The following is a 24,088-nucleotide window of genomic DNA, read 5'->3' as shown; positions in this document are numbered from 1 at the left end:
TGACCAAATGAAAAAGGAAATGTAAAAGCTCAGGAAAGAAAATAACTGCCTAAAAATAAATTGGGTAAAAGGATACTACTGATTCCATAAGACAGTAGGAAACAAATAAATTAGTTCAGAAGAATTTAAAAAATAAAAGAAATTCTGAAATATCTCACTGGAGAAACAACTGACCTGGAAAACAAATCTAGGAAAAGTAATCTAAAAATTATCAGAATTCTTGAAAGCTACAATTTAAAAAAAAGAGCTTGGACACCATTTTACAGGAAATCATCAAGGAAAATTTGTTCTAATAATTTCAAACAAAAGAGGGAAATGGAAATTGAAAGAAGCCATCAATCACATCCTTAAAGAGACCCAAAAGCAAAATATCCCAAGACTATTATAACTAAATTCTGGAACTTCCAGGCCAAGGAAAAAGTACTGCAAACAGCTAGAAGGAAAGGTTTCAAATACAGATAGGATTACACAGGATTTTACAACTTTCACATTAAAGGACTGGAAGGCGTGAATATGATACTCAAAAGGCAAAGAATATGTGATTACAACTGAAAATTATCTACTAAGGAAAACTGAGCACAGTCCTCCAGGGGGGAAAATTATATTTAATGAAATAGAGGACTTCCAGGCATTCTCAATAATAACACCAGAAATGAAAAGAAAATGTGATGATCAAATTTGACACTCAAGAGAAGCATAAAAAAGGTAAAGAGAAAAGTGAAAACTTAAGGGTCTTAATCAGGTTAATTACATAACTACATAGGAAGGTAATAATTGAGATAATTAAGATATCAATGATATGTAAGATACTTAGGATAATTAAAGTTCTCAAGATATTTAAGAAACTTAAAAACATTGACACTATTAGGGCAGGGAGAAGAAGTATATATAGAAAAAAGAAAGGGAGTAAGTAGAATAAAATATGATATCTCTCCCCCCCTCAAAAAAATAAGGGACAAGAAAGAGGAACACACTGGGAGAAGAGATAAAAGGGGATAAATTAACTCACAAGAAGAGGCATATAACAATCAATACAGTGGAGGAAAAGATGGGAGAGGTGGGCAATGCCCAAACCTTACTCTCATTGGAATTAAAGTAGGAATAACATTCACACTTTAGTCAGTTAAAGAAAACTTTCTTACCCAATAGGGAAAAGGAAGGAAGAGGGAATAAGAGAACAGAAATGGGGAGAATGCATAAAAGGAAGGGTGAATTGGAGGAGGTAGTGGTCAGAAGCAAAAATATTTGTGAACAGGGAAAAGCTCAACGGGGAGGGAGGGAGGGAAAGAGAGAAAGGATAAACAGAGGGGAAATAAAATGGAGGGAAACAAAATTAATAATCATAACTTAATGTGATTGGGATGAACTAATCCACAAAATGGAAAAGGATATCAGTGTGAATTAAGAAACAGAATCCTACAATATGTTATCTACAAGAGACAATTAAAGCAGGAAGATACACACAGAGTTTGAAGTAAGGATGTAGAACAGAATATATTGTGCCTTAACTAAAAACAAAAAAACAAAAAAACAAAAAAAAAGCAAACAAGGGTAGTGATCATGATCTCAGACAAAGCAAAAGTAAAAAGTGATTACTCAAGATATAAGGAAGGAAGTTATAACATGATAAAAGATATCATAAACAATGAAACAACATCAATACAAAATATAGATAGATGATAAATCCAACCAACAAATAAAGAAGAAAAAAGTTAAAGTTTTAAATTGCTCTTTAGAAAGGTTTTATATGATAGGCCTCTGGAGAAAATTGAATGGGAATTGAAAGGAACACACTTTTCTCTCAGCACTTCATGGAACTTTGACAAAAACTGATCCTGTTAAAAGGCACAAAAACCTCACAACCAAATGTAGAAAAGTAAATATATCAAATGAATTCTTTCTATATATCACAATACAATAAGAATTACATTCAACAATGGGCAGCTAAAAAATTAAAAATTAATTGGAAACTAAATAATTTTGTCCTAAAGAATGAGTGGGTCAAAGAAAAAAAATCACAGAAATAATCAATTATTTCATTAAAAAGAAAGACAATAAAGATATAGTGTACCAAAATTTATGGGATGCAACCAAAGCTGTACTTAGGGGAAAATTTATATCTCTAAAAGTTTATATCAATAAAATAAAGAATAGATCAATGAATTATATGTACAATTTTAAAAACTGGGAAAAGATTTTTAAATCTTTTTAATATTAAAATTTAATTTAAAAAATTTAAAATCTCTAATAAAATGCCAAATTTAAAATCCTGAAAATCAAAGGAGAGATTAATAAAATTGAAAGCAAGAAACCACTGAAGTAATAAAAAAAGACAGAGATGATTTTATGAAGAAATCATTAAAATATATAAACCACTGGTCAATTAGATTTTTTAAAAGAAATGAAAAAAAAAAACAAATCACAACAATAATGAAAATGGTGAATACACAACCAATGAAAAAGAAATTAAAGCAATTATCAGGACCAATTTATCCAACCAAATGCCAAGAAATCTGACAATTTAAGTGACAAATGAATATTTTAAAAGTATGTTAACTGCAAAGATTAACAAAAGAAGAAATATAATACTTAACTTCATCTCAGAAAAAGAAGTTAAACAAGCCATCAGTAAATTCCATAAGAAAAAAACTACCAGGTCCAAATGGATTCACAAGTGAATTCTAACCTACATTCAAAGACCAGTTAACTCCAATACTATATAAACTATATGGAAGATAGATTAGGAAGGAATTCTACCAAATTCCTTTTATAACGCAATTATGGTATTGAAACTAGCTAGCTAGCTATAGCAATAAGTGAAGAAAAAGAAACTTAGGGAATTAGAGTAGGTAATGAGGAAACAAAGGTATCACCCTGCAGATGACTTAATGGACTACATAGAGAATCCTAGGGAATCAACCAAAAAACTAATTGAAAGAATTAACAACATTAGCAAAGTTTGAAAGATATAAAAATAAACCTGCATAAGTCATTAGAAATTTTATTCACCAACAAAGTCCAACAGCAAGAGCAAGAGCAAGAGGAATTCCATTTAAAGGAACTAGACAATATAAAATAAAGTTGGGTCTACCTACTAAAACAAACTCGGGAATTATTTTAACACAATTACGAAATCCTTTTTCACATAAATAAAGTCAGACAAACAAATGGAAAAATATTAATTGTTCACAGGTAGGCCAAGTCAATATAATTAAAATGTCAATCCTGACTAAATTAATTTAATTCATTTTATTTATTAATTAATTTAATCTTAATGGTATGCTAATCAAACTACCCAAACAATTATTTCATCGATCTGGAAAAAATAATAACAAAAATTCATCTGGAAGAGCAAACAATCAAGAATATCAAGGAAAATAATGAAAAAAATATAAATGAAGATTGCCTAGTAATAATATACCAGATCTCAAATTGTATTATAAAATAATAATCATCCAAAGCAATCTAGTACCGGTTAAGAAATAAAGTAATAGATCAACGGAATAGGTTACACAATCAACACATAATAGAAACTGACCATAGTTGTCCAGTGTTCCATAAACCCAAAGATATAAGCTTTTGGGAGAAGGATTTAATATTTGACAAAAACTGCTAAGTAAAACTAGAAAACAGTGGGACAGAAACTAGACATAGACCAACATATCACACAATATACCAAGATAAAGTTAAAATGGATACTTGAGCCACATATTAAAGGATTATACTATACTCAAAAATTCTTGATAGTTTAGAATATTGGACTAAAAAATGTTTTAAGTTTTTAAATATATACAGTAAGATTTGAAGAGATGCAGTATTATCCTTTTATAAAATAGGGAGGGAAATGTCTAATTTGGGAAAAATAAGGAAAAATATGAGATACAAATGAAAAAAAAGCAACTTGCTTCATAACATTAAAAGTGAATGGATTGGGCAGCTGGGTAGCTCAGTGGAGTGAGAGTCAGGCCTAAAGACAGGAGGTCCTAGGTTCAAACCCGGCCTCAGCCACTTCCCAGCTGGGTGACCCTGGGCAAGTCACTTGACCCCCATTGCCCACCCTTACCAATCTTCCACCTATGAGACAATACACCGAAGTACAAGGGTTTAAAAAAAAAAGTGAATGGATTAAATGGTCTAATAAAATGAAAAATGAGTGTCAGATTAAAAAAAGAAAACAAAACCCTACAATCTGTGGCTCATGAGAAATACTTTCAAAAAACAAAGTCATACACAGAATTAAAATGAGAAGCTAAACTTCAACAAAATATACTGTGTATCAGATGAATCAAAAACAAGTGGGAGTTGTGGGGCAGCTGGGTAGCTTAGTGGAGTGAGATTCAGGCCTAGAGACAGGAGGTCCTGGGTTCAGGCCCGGCCTCAGCCACTTCCCGGCTGTGTGACCCTGGGCAGGTCACTTGACCCCCATTGCCCACCCTTGCCAATCTTCTACCTATGAGACAATGCACCGAAGTACAAGGGTTTAAAAAAAAAAAGTAAGTTAAAAAAAAAAAACAAGTGGGAGTTATAAGATCAAACAAAAGCAAAAATTCAGAACCTAAAAGACAAAAACAAGGAAGTCACATTATGCTGAAAGGAACCACAATGAACCAATGTCAGTATTAAACTTATGTGTTCCCCATGCCCTAGTATCTAAGTTCACAAAGAAATAACTGAATTATGCAGAAGGCATTGATAGTAGTTAATAGTGATAAATTTTAAAAATCCATTTCAATTTTAAACAAATCTAGCATTAAGATAAAACAAAAGGAAAATCAGAGAATTGACAGAATTAGTGGAGAAGCAAGCATTAAAAGGCACTAATGGCACTTTCTAAAGAGGATTGCTAAAGAATACATATATTTTGCAACACCATGTAGAACTTTTACAAAAATCAACCATGCATTAGGGCACAACAATATTGCAAAAAATACGTAAAGAATAAAATATGGAAAAGAATATTTTAAATTTTCATTATTATTATTTTAAACCCTTACTTTCTGCCCCAGTAACAATTCTAGGACAGAAGGGCAAGACTATGCAAGCTGGGTTAAACGATTTGCCCAGGGTCACAGAACGAGGAAGCATCTGAGATCAAATTTGAACCCAGGTCCTCTGGGCTCTCTAACCATTATGCCACCTCGCTGCCTTAAGAGCTATCTATTTTTCAAATGAGGCTGGGCCTACGGGGGTACAAGAAAGAGGGTGTTAAGGAAGACAAGGCCCTCCTCTTTTGGAACTCATGGGACTTTTCATCCCTCCCTCCTACAACCAATTTTTGCAAAGATTGGGAGGCAGAAGTACTTAGGAAATGGTCAAAGGTTATTTAAAAAAAAAAAATGAACAGGAAGCCTCATCACAACATCAGAAATCTACCTGCTTTCCCTCATTACATGACTTTTCTGGCTGGTTTGAACCTTCTACTGGCTCCAGTGCTGTGGAAGACAATATATAGGAAGGAGGAACAGACGCAGCCAGGTGGCGGCGAAGCCCAGGTAGAGATCCACACAGCAGCCTGAGAAAAGGTGCATCAACACTCTCTCCTTTTATACCTGGTCAAGAGGGAGCCTCTGGGCGAGAGGAAGGAGGAATCAAGGCAGTCATAGAGCAGCCCAAGTGTGTGTAGCCATAATGAGCACCGTACTTTGTCAGAGATTATTTTCTACACGAATAAAATTGAATTGTTTTTGGTGTGTTTTAATGTGATGAACTGCCCATACTCTATCATCTCGGTGCATCTTGTCTTCAAGGCTGGTTACTTTGTGGCTTAGAGAACATTCATCTATTTTTTTTTTAAGTGCTGCCTTTTGTCTTTCACAATTTGCTTTTTCCATTTTTCTATTTTTGTGCTCCCAATCTATTTTTATCCCCATTTCCTTTGCAGAAATTCTTCCTTCTCTCTTCAGAATGTCCTAATTTGTAGTATCCACGTATGTATATGTGAGTGCACATTCATTTCGTACCGAGAGCTGATTTCTGACCCAGAGTCATTCGTTTTCTTTAAGAGGTTTATTTTTCTTTTGGAACTCTTCTGGGTTTTCCTACTATTGTTCTATGATTTCAGGGGGTTCAAGAGATTTCTTTTTTTCATTATGTACCTGTGTTTAATTGTCCTTTAAAGTGTAATATCTCATCACCCTATTTTGGATTTGGACGTTTCATTCTTTCTTTGGTTGTTAGGATCCTCGTTGGTGGTTTATCTACTGGTCAGCTAGCTTTGTCTTCTTTTTCTCTCTCAAATGTTTAATATTTCACATTATTTTCTGTACCCCAAAGAACTTTCCTTAGGTTTTCCTCTTGCAGCTTTTGTCTCTTTCTCAGTCTCTTGTACAGATAATCCCTGAGGCTGGCTCTGTTGGTTTTTATCGGTATCACATTAGGCCTGGAAAGCCTCTTGGTCCACAGAGCTGGCCCTAGCTGGGTGATTATTTCCTTTTTCCTTTAGGCACTGATGGTCTCTTCCCCTCTGGCTGCCTCTGGGCTGTATGCAGCTCCTGTCTTCCTATTTTTATACACACACGCCTTCCCCTTGCATGGAATCAGTTTCCAGGGCTTGTTCATTCTACCTTTCAATATTTCTCCTCTCCATCTTTCTCTCTACTTATAGGACACCCAGCCTGGTCCAAGCTCTCCTCACCTCTCACCCAGAGTATAGCAATGGCTTTTTAATTGGTCTCCCTGCATCCAATTTCTTTCTTTCTATAATCTGTTCTCCACACAGCTGCAAAATTGGTATTCCTTAAGCACAAGTCTGTCATTCCCCTGGCCAAGAAAATTTGCTGGTTCCTCATTGTCTCTAGGATAAAACACAAACTCTTCTCTGTGGCATTTAAAGCCCTTCACAATTGGGCTCCAGCCTATCATTCGGGCCTGATTACACATTATTCCCCTTCATGCACTCAACATTCCAATTCAACTGGCCTATTTGCCTTTTTCTGTACACAAAAGCCCATCATTGCTTCCCTCCACCTCTGTGCCTTTCAAACGCAGTTCCCCAAGCCAAGAATGTTCTCCCTTCTCGCTCTTACTCGTCAGAAACCAGAGCTCTCTTCAAGCCTCCTCTCAAGGATCAGCTCCTTCAAGAGGCCTTTTCTGATTCCCCTGTTGTGAGTCCCCCTTTCACCAGTCTGCATTTATTTTTAATTGCTTGTATTTATTTATAAAATACAGAATCTTATAGGTTGGAACATGTGGATTTGTTTCTCCAAGCCTGGCATCTGGAGTCAGGAAGGGCTGGATTCAGATCCAGCTTTAGGGTACAAAGCCATCTTGGCAAGTTACTTTACTTGCTATCTGCTTCTGGTTTTTTTCCTTTGTAAAATGGAGATAAAAACAGCACCTGCCTCCAAAGGTTGTCGTGAGGATGAAATTTGTTGAGCATTTTGTAAGTTTTAAAGCGCTCTATAAATATGGGTTATTATCACCTTTGTTGATGTTGTTGTCGCTCAGTGGCATCTGACTCTCCGTGACCTCGTGGGCCAGCTGGCCGATGGGATTTTCTGGACAAAGAGATGAAAGTGGTTTGCCATTTTCTTGTCCAGCGGATTAAGGCAAATAGAGGTTAAGTGACTTGTCTAGAGTGAAGCATTTAAATAAGTGTCTGAAGTCACATTTGAATTCAGGTCTTTCTGACTCAAATCCCAGCATTCTATCCACTGTGCCATTTTGCTACCCCTTTATTTTCACACCATACATGTCTAATAAATGCTTATTGGCTAATGAGAAAATGGGGATTACCTGACTTTGTTATTTAGCAGCCTAATGCCATTTCATTTTGTTCATGACAGCAGGAATGCTTCTGAGATTATCAGCCACAGAGACAGATGAGAATCTCTTCTTGTTCCTTCTCTAACAAACACCCCCGGTTTCGAATATAATCAAGGACGGTTGGATTTGGTCCGTTCCATTCCTATGAAATGTTGCTCATTTGACTTTGGATATGTAAATGACCAAGTTCCAAGGGGCCCAAGATGCTCCAAAGGAGACTGGGTTGAAGTGCAGTGACTTTTTACAGAAAGCATCGGGGCTCCAATTAGAGCTTCAAAGGAGGGTCATTTTAAAGAAATCCATATTATTGTCAGTAAAGTTTTCACTCATTTACATCCACATTTTTAATCACACTGCAAAAACCATGCCTTTGTAGAAGACAACGCCTGTCACCTTCACGAACGTCATCCAAGCTCACAACTTTTATATGTTTTAAGTGGCACACTACATACATACTGAGGAATATGACATTGAAATGACTGAAGATTATAAGAAAAAAGAAGAGTACAAATCCTTTGTTGTGTATATTTAATTCAATTCACTTGCTAGTAAGAGAAAATGAAACATTTGTTGAAGAAATGTCTTTGATGGTAAGAATAGCAAGACATGGCAGACATTCCATGGACCTCTTAAACAGTAGGAATACTAACAAAACATCATTTTGAAACATACATTTATTGGTATAAATATAAATACAAATAAATATAAAAAAAACTTCAAGGTTTATGTGCATTTGATTCAATTAACACATAATCCTTGTGGGTTCTGATACCTAGAATCCAGAAATATCACATTCGTGACTGGGGGCTCTACACAATCTCTCTCCTCATCCCTCTAAAGAAAAGCCAATAGTAACAGCAGACATTGAAGGAAAAGGGGGGAAATCTCAGGCATTAATTATAAAATGTAGTGTGGCATACAGAAATATGTGGTGTATATAAGATAATTTATATTTTGCAGTATTAACATTACATAAGTGAAAAACATTAATTAGATGCCCGCTTAGATATAAAACACAGTTCCAAATGCTAGGGAAGATACCGAAGGTTTTACCCTTCAGACATGAAGAGGTCCAAAGTGATCTCCCAACATCAGGGTCAATGAAAGTGTGTCTGACTGTGACTGATCAGTCCAGGCAAGCTTGGAATGCTCTACCAGAGGAGGGGCACAGATAGGCCTTATGAACGTTGGGGATGGAGATGTCAGTAGACTTGTGCAACTCATGTTCCTTTGAGGCTGCTACAATTCTGCTCCGCTTGGAGAGTTTAGCCCCTTCTTTGATGGGGTCACACCACGAGGGGCAGTCCTGTGCCGGTGGCTCTCGTGTCTCCCCACTGCTACCAAAGTGTTTCAGAAAGTCCTTGAGAGTGTACTTATGAGAGCTTCTTCTGGCCTCCATGTGGGTGCTGCCTCGTGTGAGTTCTCTCTAAAAGAATGTTTTAGGCAAATGTACGTTTGGCATTCAAACCACATGGCCAGCCCATTGGAGCCGAGCTCTCTACAGGAAAGTCTGAACCCTGACAGTTCAGTCCAAGGGAAGACGTCGGGATCCAGTACTTTATCCTGCTGGGTAAAGATTCTTCAGAATCTTCCCGAGACAATTCAGATGGAAGTCATTCGATTTCCTGGCATGCTGCTGCTGCCGTCCGGGTTTCATGGACATACAATGGGGAGGGCAGCACGCCAGCTCTGTAGACCCCCAGGTTGGCAGGCAGCTAGCTCCTTACCTGTTCTCTCTCATGCTTTTCTTCAGAGCCTCCCAAATGCTGAGGTAGTTCTGGTAATGTCAGCATCAACTTCATTATCCAGGTGGTCATCCCTGGAAATGGGCTGCTGAGGTACTGAACTTCTCCATTTGCTGTGCCTGATGGGTCTATGGAAAGGGATGAGAGGCTGCTAGTAGAGAGACCTCTTTTCTTGGTGTTCAATTGGCAGGCCAAAAGGAGCACAAACAGCAGAGAATGGATCCACATCCTGTTGCATCTCCATCTCAAAGGCTGCCCTGAGCACACAATCATGTGTGAACAGAACATTATGTCCCAACCAGCCCTCCCCTTTAGCCCTGGCTTGGAGTCTTTTCAAATTCAATTCAAATTTTAAAATTTGCCTTTAGGGCATCTTGATGCCATTTTCGTTCTCATGGAAAGCATCTCGAAGTGCTGCTGAAAACACCAGCTAAAAAGCCTGGGAGTGAGCACCCAGCCCTGCTTTCACTCCATTGGTGACTAAGAAAAACACAAAGATGGCCCATTATCCATGCAAGCGTACTACCATGGAGCGGGCGTACAATACTGATGAATCTCTCCCAGCAACCAGCTTTTGCCAAGACCTCAAAGGCCTCAGTCAGATGGATGAATGTTGTGTCCGGATATCAGTTCTGTTCCTGGAGTCATCAGGCAGCAAACATAATATTGACTCTCTCTGCCCTTTCTGCAGCCACACTGGCTTTTCCTGTAGGTAACCCCTTCTAGATAAAGGATCGGCCTTTTAAGGAGTAAGTACACTGGCAAGAATCTGCTGGCAATGACTAAAAGAGTGACCCTTCCTATCCCTCTGCTACTGTGATTACCACAGATGGACAATGGAGGTATCCCTGATCTCTTGGGGGATAATCTTCTCTTGTCACATAACCCAGAAGATTTCAGTGAGCTTTTTTATGGGCAGTCGACCCCAGGCTCTTTCACTGTGGTCACCAATGTTTTGGACACAGCAAATGCCATAATTTGAAATAAACAAATATCATCTTCTGAGATCGGGTGGAAGGTTACTGGAAGGGTAAAATTATTCTTTGAGTTTCTTAGATAAATGAAAACAGAAAATGATAAAATTTTAAAGTGAATATAAATAACTTCTAAATTATTTGAAATATTAGCTTTTCTTGACATCTCCTGACTACTTTTAGACAAATGACCTTTCCAGAATCACTAAATTAAATTACACTCTATGTGGATAACGCGATTAAAGCTAGACCCATAAATACAGTTTTTGCTCTAAGTCTGTACTTAAATGGTTCATAACTAAAGAAAAAAATTCATCTTTCAGATGGCACTAGGACTCCTTTATCATCCATCTCTCTCTTTTTTTTTAAATTACTCTCTGTACATTAGCAAGGTACATTGCAATATTTGTTTTCAGAGGCTTATATAAAGGATACCATTATTCTCTCCTCTCCAAATCTTCACTGCCACTTTTCCAATGTTCTCCTTTGGGCTCAGCTTTCCTTTCTGCCAATACTCTTGGTTACAACCAAAGGTCCAAAGCCAATCCTTCCCCTTCTCTCACAAACCAGGACATTTTGGTTTTGACATGTCACCAAATCAGAGCTGGATAGAACAGACCTCAGAAGTAATCTTACTGAAGCACAAGACATTCAGATCTTTTGTGATCTTCAATAAGTTCTTTAAATTAATGAATCCTCAATTTAATCTCCAGTTAATAAGAGATGGTATTGCCTAGAAATCCCCTATATCACTTCCAACTCTAATTCTTTTGATACCCTATATGAAATCAGAGAGAAATCATAGTCGCTGGCATTTCTAAAAGTCTACATGTCCCATATTCATCACCGAAGGGGCATTGGACACTAGTCCCCCGACTGGGTATCTCTATCTCACTATCTCTACCTCACCCCTATGTTTTTATTTTAATCTGTTTGCTTATTTTGTTTCATCTTATTTTTTTCCCCAAAATGCAACTCTTATTCATTCCCATAAAGGCACCATTATTCTCCAAATGTTCTGGGCTTAAAATCTCATTAAACAAAATGTTTTGTATCCATCCAGATATGCAGTCAGGTCCAGCAATTGGTCATCTCTGGAGAAGTGTGGGACCAGATACAGAGTACTTTGTGCCTCAACTGCTCCCTTCTCCCATAAGATTTCTAAAGAGATGAAATCAAGTTAAATAAACTAAATGGGCAGCTCTGAATTAAAGGGTAAAAAATTAAAGGGGCCACGGGACCCATAAGAAGCCTGGAGTTACACTGATAGAGGAAGAGAACTCCATGGAATTTGCACTGTTTCCAAAAGGGTAAGGTTCTGTGATGATTTTATTTTTTCTTAGGCATGTGGGTTTGTTTAAGTGGGGGCTGGCAGAGCTAGTCTGCATCCAACCTCCATCTTGAGTCATTTCCCATTCCCAGGGCTTCCCCAGGCTATCTCCATCATCTGTTTCCTGGATTACTGCTTCAACTTTTTCATTTGTCTCAAGGTCTCCAGTCTTTCTCCAAGTCAGCACATTCTTTTCACCAGGAATGTCAAATAGATAACACCCCAAAGAGATGCTCAGATTCAAATGTAATTGGGAAATATTTAACAAGGCAAATAAAAATAAAACATAGCTAAGACTATATTTTAAATTAGGTCAATAGGTGGCCTGTAGAGATCCTTCCAGATGGGATAGTGGCTCTATTTTTATTTGTCCTCTGGCATCCCTGCAGAAGGAGAGGGGAGCAGCCCGGTCCTGCATCCCTCTGGCTTTCTAGTAATGAAATCTGGTGAACTATGTGCTGAGGCAACAGCGCAGGTGCCCACAGAGAGGGCTCTGAGTGCTCCCTCTGTAGGTATGTGTGCCAGAAATTCACCACCATGGGTCCACATTGTCCTCTGCCTTTGACTTCTTTGTCCATTGGTCTGACCATTCATGTACGCCCTGATAACTCACAGCCCTTGGTCAACCCTGCCATCTGGACCAACTCCCAATTCATTTGACCTATTTCTACCGGGAATTCACTAACTCACAGAGTATCTTTCAATCTTCCTTGTTTTTCTCTCCCCATTTCTCTCCTTGGCTATCCCAAATCTTCTCTTTCTCTCCTTCATATCACACCTATATTTTCTTCCTAATAAGTACCTCTGATGTGGGTCCCCTCATTTACAATTCAAAAACCCTCTACATGGGGGCAACTGGATGGTCTGATGAATAGAGAGCCAGATCCAGAGATGGGAGGTTCTGGGTTCAAATCTTGCCTCAGACACTTCCTAGCTGTGTGACCCTGGGCAAATCACATAATCCCCATTGTCTAGCTCTTACTGCTCTCTTCTGCCTTGGAACCAATACATAGTATTAATTCTGAGACACAAGGTAAAGGTTAAAAAAGAAAACCCTGTACATCTCCATCTCAGTTCTAGAAGATTCAATGGACATCCTCTTTCTGTATCCTCAACCCCCAAACCTCCTGCATCCTCCAGGACTTGCTTCTCTCATTTGTCATTCATTCTTGCCCTCTAACAGAACCTCTCCCCACCTTTGCTTCTGTCTCTGACTATTTCTTTTTCTCTCTCTCTGTCTCTGCTTGTCTGTCTGAGTCATTAAGTCTTTCTGCCTTCCTGTCTCTGTGTAGCCCTATCTCTGGCTCTCCTCTATGCCCCCTGTGACTCTCCCTCTATGCAAGTACTTTATTGGTCCATAGGCTAGGAGCTCATTCTGTCATTCAGACAACCCTTCACTTGATCATGCCACTCATTGTGTCCTCTACATACCCTCTCTTTCACTGCCAGACTCCTAGAGGAGAGTCTGCCTTCACTGGTCCCACCTGTTGTAGTCCGGCTGCCAGTGCTGTTATGAGATTAATGACTGTAAGTTGCAATAGCTGACCAAGTCCTTCTCTGAGCTCGAGTGCTTTCTACCCTCCTAACTACCCCACAAACTCTGTGACTGAGACATTGTCCATCTCCTGTTCCCCTCCTTAGGACCATTTCCCTGGGACTTGTTCTGAGCCCTCTTCTTTCCTGTCTCTACGGTCTCTCCCTTTAGAGATCAGTCTTTGTCCTGGCTTAAATATCATGTCTAAACCAATGATGTTTAACTTTTGTTTGGAGACCTCCAATGAGAGAGAACACACCACCACAAGGAGCAGCCTTTCTCGTTGGACTGGCTATTGTTATGAGAAAATTTTGTTTTTCCCAGGCACCAACCTTTGTAGAACCCAGAAGGAAATGATGGGTTTGTGGACAAAAGAACCCGGACTGAAATCTCGGCTCTCTTGCAGTAGATGGAAGGCTTCAGACAAACCTTTTAACCTCACTGGGGGACTATAAGAGGTCTCTCTGCCAAAGAGGCCACCGGAGGAGATGACTTCAGACATCTCACCTCTACAGGTGTGTCTAAGGAGCCAATAGGCCTTCCCCAGGACTGAAGATGAAACATGTCATTCCCCATCCGACAGATGACTGGAAATTCCAAAGGGGACATACATTTTTTGGCGCGGACAATGGTCGGAAATTATTCTGTTGGATCATTGTTTCATTAATGAGCATTTATTATTTTTGGTAAATCACTTCACCCTATTGGTTTCAGTTTCCTTATTTGTAAAATGAACTGGAGAAGGAAACCGGGACCACTACAAGATCTTTGCCAAGGAAACCCCAAATGGACTAGGACCCAACTGAAAATGACTAGACAGTTCTTTATTAAGCCCCTTAGCCAGAAGGGTCTTGCATAGGTGAACTCTCTACATCCTCACCACGAGAAAGAGCAGGGATTGTGGCCATTTTCGCAGAGGGACAAACTGAGGCTCAGTGGGAAGTGTCTGATCCCACCCCGGGGAATGCCAGAGGCAGGATTTCCAGAGCTTTCTGGGTGCTGGTGCAGAGTCTGGGACTTGATGTGAGTTTGCTTCAAAGACTGCTTGGGGTGGGTCAGCCAGTAACAAAGATGAGGAGGGACTTGAACATTAGACAGGCACTTTACAGATATTCCATCCTCACAACCTGGGAAGTAGGTGCCCTGAATGTCCCCATGTTACAGATGTGGAAACTGAGGCAAGCAGCGGCTGGGTGACTTCTCCAGAAGCACACAGCTAGCGTCGGAAAGGTGATTTGAACTCGGGTCGTCCTGCTCCCAAGGCAGTAGTGCCCCCGCCCCGTTCAGCCTAACAGCTCCCTGCATGCCCCGAGGTCCCATAAGCTTTAGAGTCCACCGGGGTGGCAGCTAGGCTACAATTACCTGGTCCAAGGCGTTTAAACAGCGGCCATGCCTTTCTGAGGCACCTACTGTGTGCTAAGGAGTGGAAAGCGCTTCCCGCACCTGAAAGCGCTACAGGAAGGCCAGCCGGGCGGAGTGAGAGGGAGCCCTCGGGCCTCTGGGGACGAAGTTTGTTTTCTGGGGGTCTTGGAGGCTACGACACGCCTCTCTTCTGGGCCTGAGGCTCAGCTAGGTCACCCCAAAGCCCACTCGCCGGGCTGGCGAGGCCGCGGGGCAGCGAGCAGAGGGAAAGAGCAGCGAGATAGTCCGCACCAACTCAGAGTGGGACCAACAACTGCCTGGCTGGCCGGCTTCCGTGGTTGCTATGGACACCGTGCCCCTGTGGGTTGGCGCACGCGCCTGGTCTCCCTGGGCTCAGTCACCGCCTAGGATGGAGGAGGGGGATGTGACTTTCCAGAGTCTCGAATAGAGCGGACCGGGGGCGGAGCCGGCCTCTATGAGTCGCGCATGCGTCTTGGCCAGTCAACCCTTGGATCCACAATCCCTAGCGGCGCGGCACTCATGGCGGCTGCGGAGCCTGGTCCCGACGTGTCGCTGCGCGAAGCCACCCAGCGCAAGCTGCGGAAGTTCGAGCAGCTGAGAGGTACGAGGATGGGACGAGAGGCAAGAGGGCGACCCGCGGCGCCAGAGGCAAGCGACACTGCCTTCCGGGAAGACTTCCGGGTGGCGAGGAGGTTGGGCCTGGCTCTGACGTCTATGGACTTCCGGGACCGCTCTCCGCGGAGGGGAGGAGCAGTGACGTCACTGAAGACCGCCCTGCTGCGGGCTTCCAGGGCCCCACTCCGTGACACCTCATTCTTTCCTTCCCCCTGACCAGCCCGTAAGAGGCACCTCCTGTTTGCGGGCGCTGTGCGAGGCTCTGGGGAGACAGTCAGGGGCAGGAGGGGAAGGGAGTCTCCAAGAACCCAGAAGGGCCGGGAGGGACCCTGGGCCACCTGGCTCTGGCATTCGTGGAGGGCCTGTTGCGTGCAGCGCTGGGGTGCAGAGACAGGACCCCACTCGTCTGGTCCCCGCAGAGCAGAAAGATTCTGTTGGGGTTCACTCAGTCATTCAGCATACTAGTGTGCTGGGCGCTTTACGAGCGAGGTCTCAGGGCGTTGGACGAATTTAGGGTTAGGGTCATCCCCACTTTTCCGAGGAGGAAACTGGGGCGGGTGGAGACTAAGGGTCCTGGTCTGGGTCCGAAGGATTGGGAGTGCCTGAGGGCAGATTTGAACTCAGATCTCCCCTACTCCAGCCCCCTCCCCCCTTCCTGGACTGTGAGCCCTGGGGATACAGAGACAGCATTCAAACTAGCTGGGATTGAGAGAAAAGAATCCACTGGACCTTGCAGGTGTAGAGGCCCCAGGGGTAGATTCTGGATGAGCTGGGGCCTGGGTTCCCCCCTGGTCTGGGGCTCCTAAAGGCCCTGAGTCTCCTCTCTGCTCTGGTGGCTTTTGGGGGCAGAGGAGAGCCTGGAAGTGGTGGGAGGACTGGGGTGTGGGTGGTGCGTGTTCATCATACAAATGGGACAGACACTTCCCAGACCATGAGCCCCTGGAGGGCCAGAACTAGCCTTGGTCACCCAGTGCATGAATGACTGTTGAGGCCCAAAAGGATCTTGGCTCCATCCTGCCTCTTCTCAGCTTCCCCTGGGGGGCCTTGGCAGCCCATTTCCTGTTGCTTTTCCTCTTCTCTGTGTGACCTTCCCTCTCCCACCTCCAGGCCTTTTCCTGTCCCCAGTGCCCTCCCTTCCCTAGCAGGGGAGCCTCATGGTCTCTCTTCCCTGCAAGGTCTTGGCCCCGCTGGTGTGAGCCCAGCTGTTTCTCGCTGTGGACATGGGCTCCTTGAAGGCCTTTGCCTGCCATGCCCGACCCAGTACCTGCCCAAAGCAGGAGCCTGACAATGTCTGTGATTTCCCATTGAGAGGAGCATGGGCCGGATGGTTAGAGGGGGCATGTGAGCCAGGCAGCCTTTGGGAAGCAGACTGGGGATCACCTGGCCACTGGGTGCCCCCGGCTGAGGGCTGTAGCCAGGCATCTTGTTGGGCCCCTTCACGAGCATCAGGACCCTCAGGCCCAGAGTTCCAGTGATACAGAGTCCCAGGCCCGGCCCCACAACCTTCCCAGCTTTGAGGAAGAAAGGGTAGGAGCAGGTAGGGCTGGCCGGGGCCACGGGCTTCCCTGGACAGCCAGTCATCACTGTGTCGGGCTTGCCCTGAGCCTCTGTTAAGGCCCATTGAGCCTCTCCTCCATCTCCTCCTGGTAAGCACTGGGGACGGGGCCTCCAAGCAGGCCAGGCTCCAGCTCTGTGTCCCAAGCCTCCCCCCAGGGAGCAGAATCTGCAGCCCTGTCTGAGGGTGAACTGAAGTGCGGCCTGTGACAGCCTCCTGCCGCTGGAGGAGGTGTCCCCAGGACAAACCCGTTTGTCTGGTTGGAGAACTTCTCTGCAGAGAAGCCTCATCCTCCCAGGCCCAGAGTCTTCTTCTTGGAGGCTGCGATGATCCTAGGGGGCCCAGAGGGCCTAATCCAGGCACCCCCTTTCCAGAGGAGGAGCCAGGAGGGACTTGCCCCCAGTCCCTCCAGGAAGGGATCCAGCCCCAGCTCCTGTGGGCTGATCCCCTGATGGGCCTGCCACCTCCAGGGTACCTTTGAGGAATCATGCGTCAGCCCGAGGCCTCACTGTCTCTCCTCTTTCTGAGCAGGCCAGCCTGTGCCACCAGGAGAGTTCTGGGACGTGGTGGTGCTGACAGCAGCCGACCAGGAGCAGGAGGTGGCCTATCAGCTCCAGCTGTCCAGAAAGCTCCAGTGTGGGGAGCTGCCCCTGGGCGTCCACTACCACGTGTTTGCTGATCCCATCGGAGCCAAGATCGGTGGGTTCTTTGGGGGGGAGGAGCAAGGCCTGGGGTGGGTTTGGAAGAAGCAGCAGGATCCAAGGAGGCTCCTTCTGGGCCTCCCAGCTCCCTCAGCTCCCAGAATGCCCTGTGAGAGAGAATCCTGGGACCTGCAGAGGAGCAGCTAAATGATGGTAAAGCTTTACCCCTCCCTCTGTCCCCACCCCCAGCTCCAGATGGGCCCACCAAAGCCCCCAGAGCGTCCCCCAGGAGGTCCACCCTGCCTTACCTAGGTCAGGGAGTAAAAGGAGTCTCAGCTGCCCAGGAACGTTTGGATGTTTGCCCGTATTGTAAAAGGAAATGCCTTCATAACCAACACGGGAAAGAAATGAGCCGTTGGAGGCTGAGCACTTAGCCTGAAGCTCTAGCCTGGGAGTCATGGGGGTGGCGGGAATCAGCAGGACCTGAGTTCAGATCTAGCCTCGGACATGTCTTAGCCCCGTGAGCCTGGGCGAGTCATTTAACCATGTTGACCACCACATCCTCTTCTGTAAAATGAGAAGGGAATGGTCAGTACGCCAGAGGTGCAGCTCCTAAAAGATGACCACTCCGACAGCGCCTGGGAGCCCCACCGGGGCTTTCAGCCGCCCACTGAGCTCTCCAGGAGCCGCTGCTGGCCCTGGTGTGGGAAGACCCTTCCCAAGTCCTGCTGTGGGCTGCAGAGCTGACCCTGCATTTTGTAGGCTCTGAAGTCATCTCTGTTCTCTCTGCCACACCACCACGCCCTCCATCAGAAGCCTGTGGGAATCTCCTCCAACACACTTCCAAAGCTGGTTGTTAAATGTTCACTTTGGAACCTGGAAAATGTTCCAAATGAGGGCCCTGAATTTGGAGAGCCCCATTCATGGCTGAGACTCAAAGGAAGGGAGAAATGTCAGCGATGCCTGCATGTGTGCCAGCACAGTTCTGGTTGTTAAACGCTGACCAGCACTAAAGCCCTCGCCTTGGACCACATTAGATTTATATTTTGAGCTTAGTTCAGGCAAACCTTCATGGGAAGGAGACTTGGAGGCCCTGGAACTGACCTGGGCACAAGGCCAGGAAGGCCCTTCTGGAGAGAGAATGTGGGGCAGCATCCTGTGGCCATGAAACCTCATGTCAAGTGAAAGTGTGTGCTTGTGTGTGCTTGTGTGTGCATGCATGCATGGGGGCTACACTCGCCCATTCCTATGTACCCCATAGAATCACCAAACATTGGGCTTCTAAAGACAGATTCCTTATACAGATAGAGAAACTGAGGCCCACAGGGGCAGGAGGTGACTTGCGTTGGTTAAGTCCAACAGTCAGCATGGCAGAGTCTGGACTCTTAACTCATGCCATCTGGCTACATGTCCATTTTCATTCTACTTTGCCAAGACTGTCCATTCAGTAGCTCATCACATTCATTGTTTACATCTTTTTTCCCTAAGAGAATCCTACAAGTGTGTTATTTTTTAAATCCTTAAGATCCAAATTTTACAGCCAGGGTTAAAAAAATAATTCTACATGTATATGTAGGTGCATGTGGGCACGTATGCATATGAATACACATGTGTTTAAGTGTGTGTTCAATTATTTTTGTGATTTGTTTTTATGGCTTAACATCTTGAAATTCTAACAGACCACAATGCTAACCCCATTAATGAGTTAGTTGGCTATAAACTGGATATTTCCATCTTGCTTCAATGATTTTAATTCTCTTTTTTCTTTTTTTAATTAAGGAAATGGAGGATCAACCCTTTGTGCCCTTCAACATTTGGAAGAAATATATGGTGAAATATGGAGTAGCTTTACCATCCTCTTAATTCATTCTGGTAAATTCATACTTCCCTCGTTTATACGTTTCTGTTGAGTATTTCACCTTTGATAGAGTAGAGCCTTTGTCCTCCCCCTTGGGAAACTTCGCCTTTTTGTGTATCTTTGAAGTCGTTCCTCTTTGAAAACAAACATTTCATACATGTCTTGCTTTGATAGTTTCTCATGGCGGAGGCAGCATAATGTAGTTTTCTCTGTTAGAACCTTCTTTAGATTGTAGATCACGCACTCGGTCATCAACTTTTCATCAGAGACGGCTTTGATCTGTCAATTGAAAATGACTTTCTTAAGGCTGAACTCCTCAAAACATCACCATCTGCTGTGGATGGCATAGAGGGGGTTTCTGCTTTGGGTGGGAAGTTAGTGGAAATGGCCTCCAACACTCTGGGACTCTGTGTGATGCCGTGTTTGTCTGGGCGGTGGAAAAAACAGGTGTCAGAGCTCCAAGGTCAAGACCTACCCATGAAAGAAATTCAAATCGGTGTTGTTGCTATTTTATTGTCGATCTCAGTAACTGAAATAAGCAGCCGCCCAGACCTGGCTGCTCTCCAGCACTGGCTGCCCCTTGACTTCTTCATTGAGCAGGGGAGTCAGAATCTTCTTTGTGCCCCGTGGCTGCTTCCATGTTCTCTCCCTCCCCTCCACCCCCATCACTCAGGAAGCACTCTTCCTTTGGTTCACACTGTCCACAGCTATTACCCAATTCAAATCCTGAGAGTGATTTTCTTCAGACCCCCTCCACCCCGGCCTCCCCCTTTCCTTCCTCAGCCAGGTCAGTGCCCAGCTCACTACTTCCCCTCCTTAACTCCTGCCTTCATATGAGGGGCCCTCAGCACACTTTGAACTCCCTCTCAAACACCTAAACACTCAGTCCCTCAACCTGCTCACATCCTACAACCCCCTCTGCCATCCCACTTCGGCCACACCAAAGGTGCTCATACTTGGTCTTGCCATACCCACAAAACGTATCACCATTATGTTCCAAGAATTCCAGAATCCCCTTATCTGACCATAATCCATGGGTCTCCCTCCTCCTTACCAAACCCACCTTTGACAGACCTTTTTCTTCTTCCAGATGATCATATAAATGTCAAAGGCAGGAAAATGCATTATTTTTAACACACATCTATAATGTTTACCTTTCTTTTACTCAGAATGTCTTAGCTATGCCTCTACCCCAAATTCACCTGAATTAGTAAGATTGATTATATCTGATTCATAAGAGAATTTTCAAAACTTATCCTCTCAAATTTTGTACTCAGTTAAGTACTTTCTAGTACATTCAAAAGCTCCCACTTCTTCAAGTAGAGGTACAAGATGGTTTTGCCAGTTCTTGCCCATCATCCTTTTTCTAGACGTAACTTCAGTTGTCTAGTTCATTTGGCAATTTTTTATAGAACCCTCATTAGCTATGAGACTCTGTGTTGGGTACTGGTCGACATTTGTGCCCAAACAAAAGACAGGCCGATAGTGAGGTAGAATTTTCTTCCGCCTGTAACCTTTCACACTATGTCATTTCAGATGACTGACTTTCAAGGTCCTTGTTTATCTTTCTTCTCGCTTTTGAATTAGGCTCTCAATAGAAGAAAGCTACATCTCATGTATATGCCCAGGACCATGTCAGCCAATGACTCCCTAGGGTCCCTCTTTCTTCATTTTTCTTCAGAGGGTCTCTAACTTCTTCTTGCCAGGAATGCCTTTTTCTCTGATCTCTTTGGTTTTTCCAGGTGGCTACAGTCAACGCCTCCCCAATGCAAGTGCCCTGGGAAAAATTTTTACAGCTCTACCTCTGGGTGATCCCATTTTTCAGATGCTGGAGTTAAAACTGGCCATGTACATTGATTTCCCCTCCCACATGAGTCCTGGAATTTTGGTGACCTGTGCAGATGACATAGAACTTTACAGTGTTGGAGAAACTGATATCCTGAGGTTCGATAAGCCTGGCTTCACAGCTTTGGCTCATCCTTCTGACTTGACCATTGGTACAACACACGGGGTTTTTGTGCTAGAAAATTCAGACGACTCAGAATGTGGAGACCTGGAGTACAGAATTTGCCATCGTTTCCTGCATAAGCCCAGCCTACAGGAGATGTATCAGGCCAATGCTGTAAGAAGAAAGAGCAATCCTTCCCCAAAGAACTTTGCATCTGGGGACCTCAGTGCTCAGAACTTGCACTCTGACATTGTCTACACAGACAGCCTGTTTTACATGGATCATAATTCAGCCAGAAAGTTACTGGCTTTTTATCAACAACTCGGGGCCCTGACGTGTGAGATCGATGCCTACGGAGACTTCCTGCAAGCCCTGGGCCCCGGCGCCACAGTGGCATATACGAAAAATACTGCCAACGTCACCAGAGAAGAGTCTGAGTTGGTCGGGATAAGGGAGAAGATCTTCCATCTCCTCCAAGGCACGCCTCTCAATGTCATCACTCTCAACAACTCCAAATTCTATCACATTGGCACGACTCAAGAATATCTGTATCATTTCACCTCCGATAAGAAGCTGAAGTCCGAGCTTGGCTTACTCTCCAAAGCCGTCAGCATCTCTCCGGGGGACTCTGAAGGCTCCGATAAAACCACTTGTGTCATCCAAAGCATAGTAGAACCAAGGTGTGCTTTGACCCCAGGCTCAGTGGTCGAATATTCCTGGCTGGGACCCGACGTCACCGTCGGAGGCAACAGCATCATCAGTGGCTGTCACGTTGTCTCGAAGGCCGCCATTCCGCCCAGTTCTTTCCTGTGTACTCTGAGCTTAAAGGCGAACGGGCACTCGGTATACGCCACTATGGCATATGGGGTAGACGACAATCTGAAACAGAACGTAAAGGTACTGTCAGACCTCCATTCCCTGCAGTTTTCTGGCCTGGGATTTCTGGCGTGCTTAGATCTCTGGGGCCTGAAAATGAATGAAGACCTGTTCTCTGGCAACAAAAGCAGCCTGAGTTTGTGGACTGCTCGGATCTTCCCGGTGTGCCCATCCCTGAATGATTCTGTGAGGGCCTCCTTGAGGCTGCTGGAGGCTGTGAGGAGCAGGTCGCCGTTCCCTCTGACCAGCTACGAACGCTTGTCCATTGAAGAAATGCTCTTCTACAAAGATGTGGAAGACATGATGAAGTGGAGGGAGCACCTTTCTCAAGAAATCAGCTTACAGCGGTGCCAAGCAGATGTGTGAAAGTCGGGTTGGGGACTGCTTTACTCACATTCGGTGCTTTCAAGGTTGCAGAGCCTAGGAATTATGTCTATTTTTTCTTTGTTTCACTGAAGTAGAAATAATGAAATTGCATTAGCAGTGTCATTGTAGCATAACATTAATAATGCAGAAATACAGATAAACCATTCTTTTGATGAAGGAATTAATGAAATATTTCAAACCTCCAAATACAGAAAGAGACAGATTTTCTGAGAACATTCATTACTCTTTGGGGAGCTTTTTGAATAAGTAACAACTATGAACATATTAACTAGGACATTCGTGGAAACAATATTTTAAAAAAATCAAACCTAGTAGTCATTTTAGCAGTGTGGCCTGGCAGACCATAAAAGAGCATTTTGTGTGGTATTTTCCTTTTAGAAAGGATTTAGGATTTCTATGATAGTATTTTGGCTAAATAATATCACAAATAGTTTTAAATGTAATTTTCCTCAAGATGTAAATGAAGGCTGGAAGAAATAAGGCAACTTTAGAGGTTCTTCTATTGCCTACAAAGGACATTGTTCTTTTAGTCCAATAAAAGCTCAAGATAATTTATTTAATCCCACCCTGAAATGTAATTCCATTGAGATGAACTAATCAAAATATCATCTCTTTAGGACCATCCGATCCTCAAGAACCTTCTTAATAACCTTTTCTCCTTAGAAACAAAGCTGTAGCTGGGAAATTCAAATTAAATTAATGCTTAACAATCAGAAATTGTTTTAAAGAAAGAATTGGTTTAGAGTCCTAGTGGTTCGGCATACAAGAAAAAAAAAAAAAAAGGAAAAAGATATCATTGTGTTTGGGTTTGTTTTTTTTTTCAAATCTCAGTTAAGAGACTGTTTTATCCTACCCAAATGGAAAGGGATGCCATTTATGTGCTCATATGTATTTTGAATCCATGATTTTGTCCAATCGCAGGGAAATCTCTGTTATATACACTCCATCAAAGATGATGCTAAAGGATGATGGGTAATTAGAATGTCCAGATAATCAGCTCACATAAATCTATCCATTTGTTTCATCTTTTATTACTAAAATATGTAACACAAATGTTGAGTTACAAAATATTTAATTTGTCCACACTGGGAAAATGGCCAATCAGTGATAAATCAGAGGAAATCAGGAGGAGTGATCTGGGTATGATACAGAAGAAAAACATCAATGAAAATAAAATTGGGTAACGAGCTCAGGTTGATTGGGTGTTCTATTGAAACATATCAAGCTTTTGTATCAAGTGGGAGGCAAATTTGTTGTGATTTTTAATTGCTGTGAATAAATCAAAGTAATAAACTCACATGCACTCGTGTCTCCATCAGAGCACAATTATGGCATCATTGTTTGCTCAACCTGCAACATTTTCTGCATGGAAAAATAGTATCTTCTTGGCAGAAAGGGGGAGAAACAAGTCAGGACTTGGGGACTTTGGCCCCTGACCTTGCCTCCTGCTCCTCTTTTGCTACCATCCAGGCAGCAGT

General features: G+C 43.3%; 1 protein-coding gene across 1 annotated transcript; it reads left to right on the top strand.

Moving 5' to 3' along the window:
• The first annotated feature begins 15,244 nt into the window (after positions 1-15,244).
• Positions 15,245-22,589, top strand: FPGT (fucose-1-phosphate guanylyltransferase). Its single transcript, XM_044676471.1, has 4 exons — positions 15,245-15,331; positions 17,432-17,599; positions 19,321-19,413; positions 21,142-22,589. The coding sequence occupies exons 1-4, from the start codon at positions 15,250-15,252 to the stop codon at positions 22,587-22,589; spliced, it is 1,791 nt and encodes a 596-aa protein (XP_044532406.1). The 5' UTR covers positions 15,245-15,249.
• Positions 22,590-24,088: the final 1,499 nt, after the last annotated feature.

The sequence above is a fragment of the Gracilinanus agilis genome, chromosome 4 (assembly GCF_016433145.1).
Source record: "Gracilinanus agilis isolate LMUSP501 chromosome 4, AgileGrace, whole genome shotgun sequence".
NCBI lineage: Eukaryota > Metazoa > Chordata > Mammalia > Didelphimorphia > Didelphidae > Gracilinanus > Gracilinanus agilis.
Note: the sequence above shows the minus strand (reverse complement) of the source record. Positions and strands in the feature narration are given on the sequence as shown.

Coding starts and splice junctions, on each gene's coding strand:
- FPGT (XM_044676471.1), top strand. CDS start 15,250: ATGGCGGCTGCGGAGCCTGGTCCCGACGTGTCGCTGCGCGAAGCCACC. Junction 15,332..17,431: donor GAAGTTCGAGCAGCTGAGAG/GTACGAGGATGG, acceptor CTTTCTGAGCAG/GCCAGCCTGTGCCACCAGGA. Junction 19,414..21,141: donor CATCCTCTTAATTCATTCTG/GTAAATTCATAC, acceptor TGGTTTTTCCAG/GTGGCTACAGTCAACGCCTC.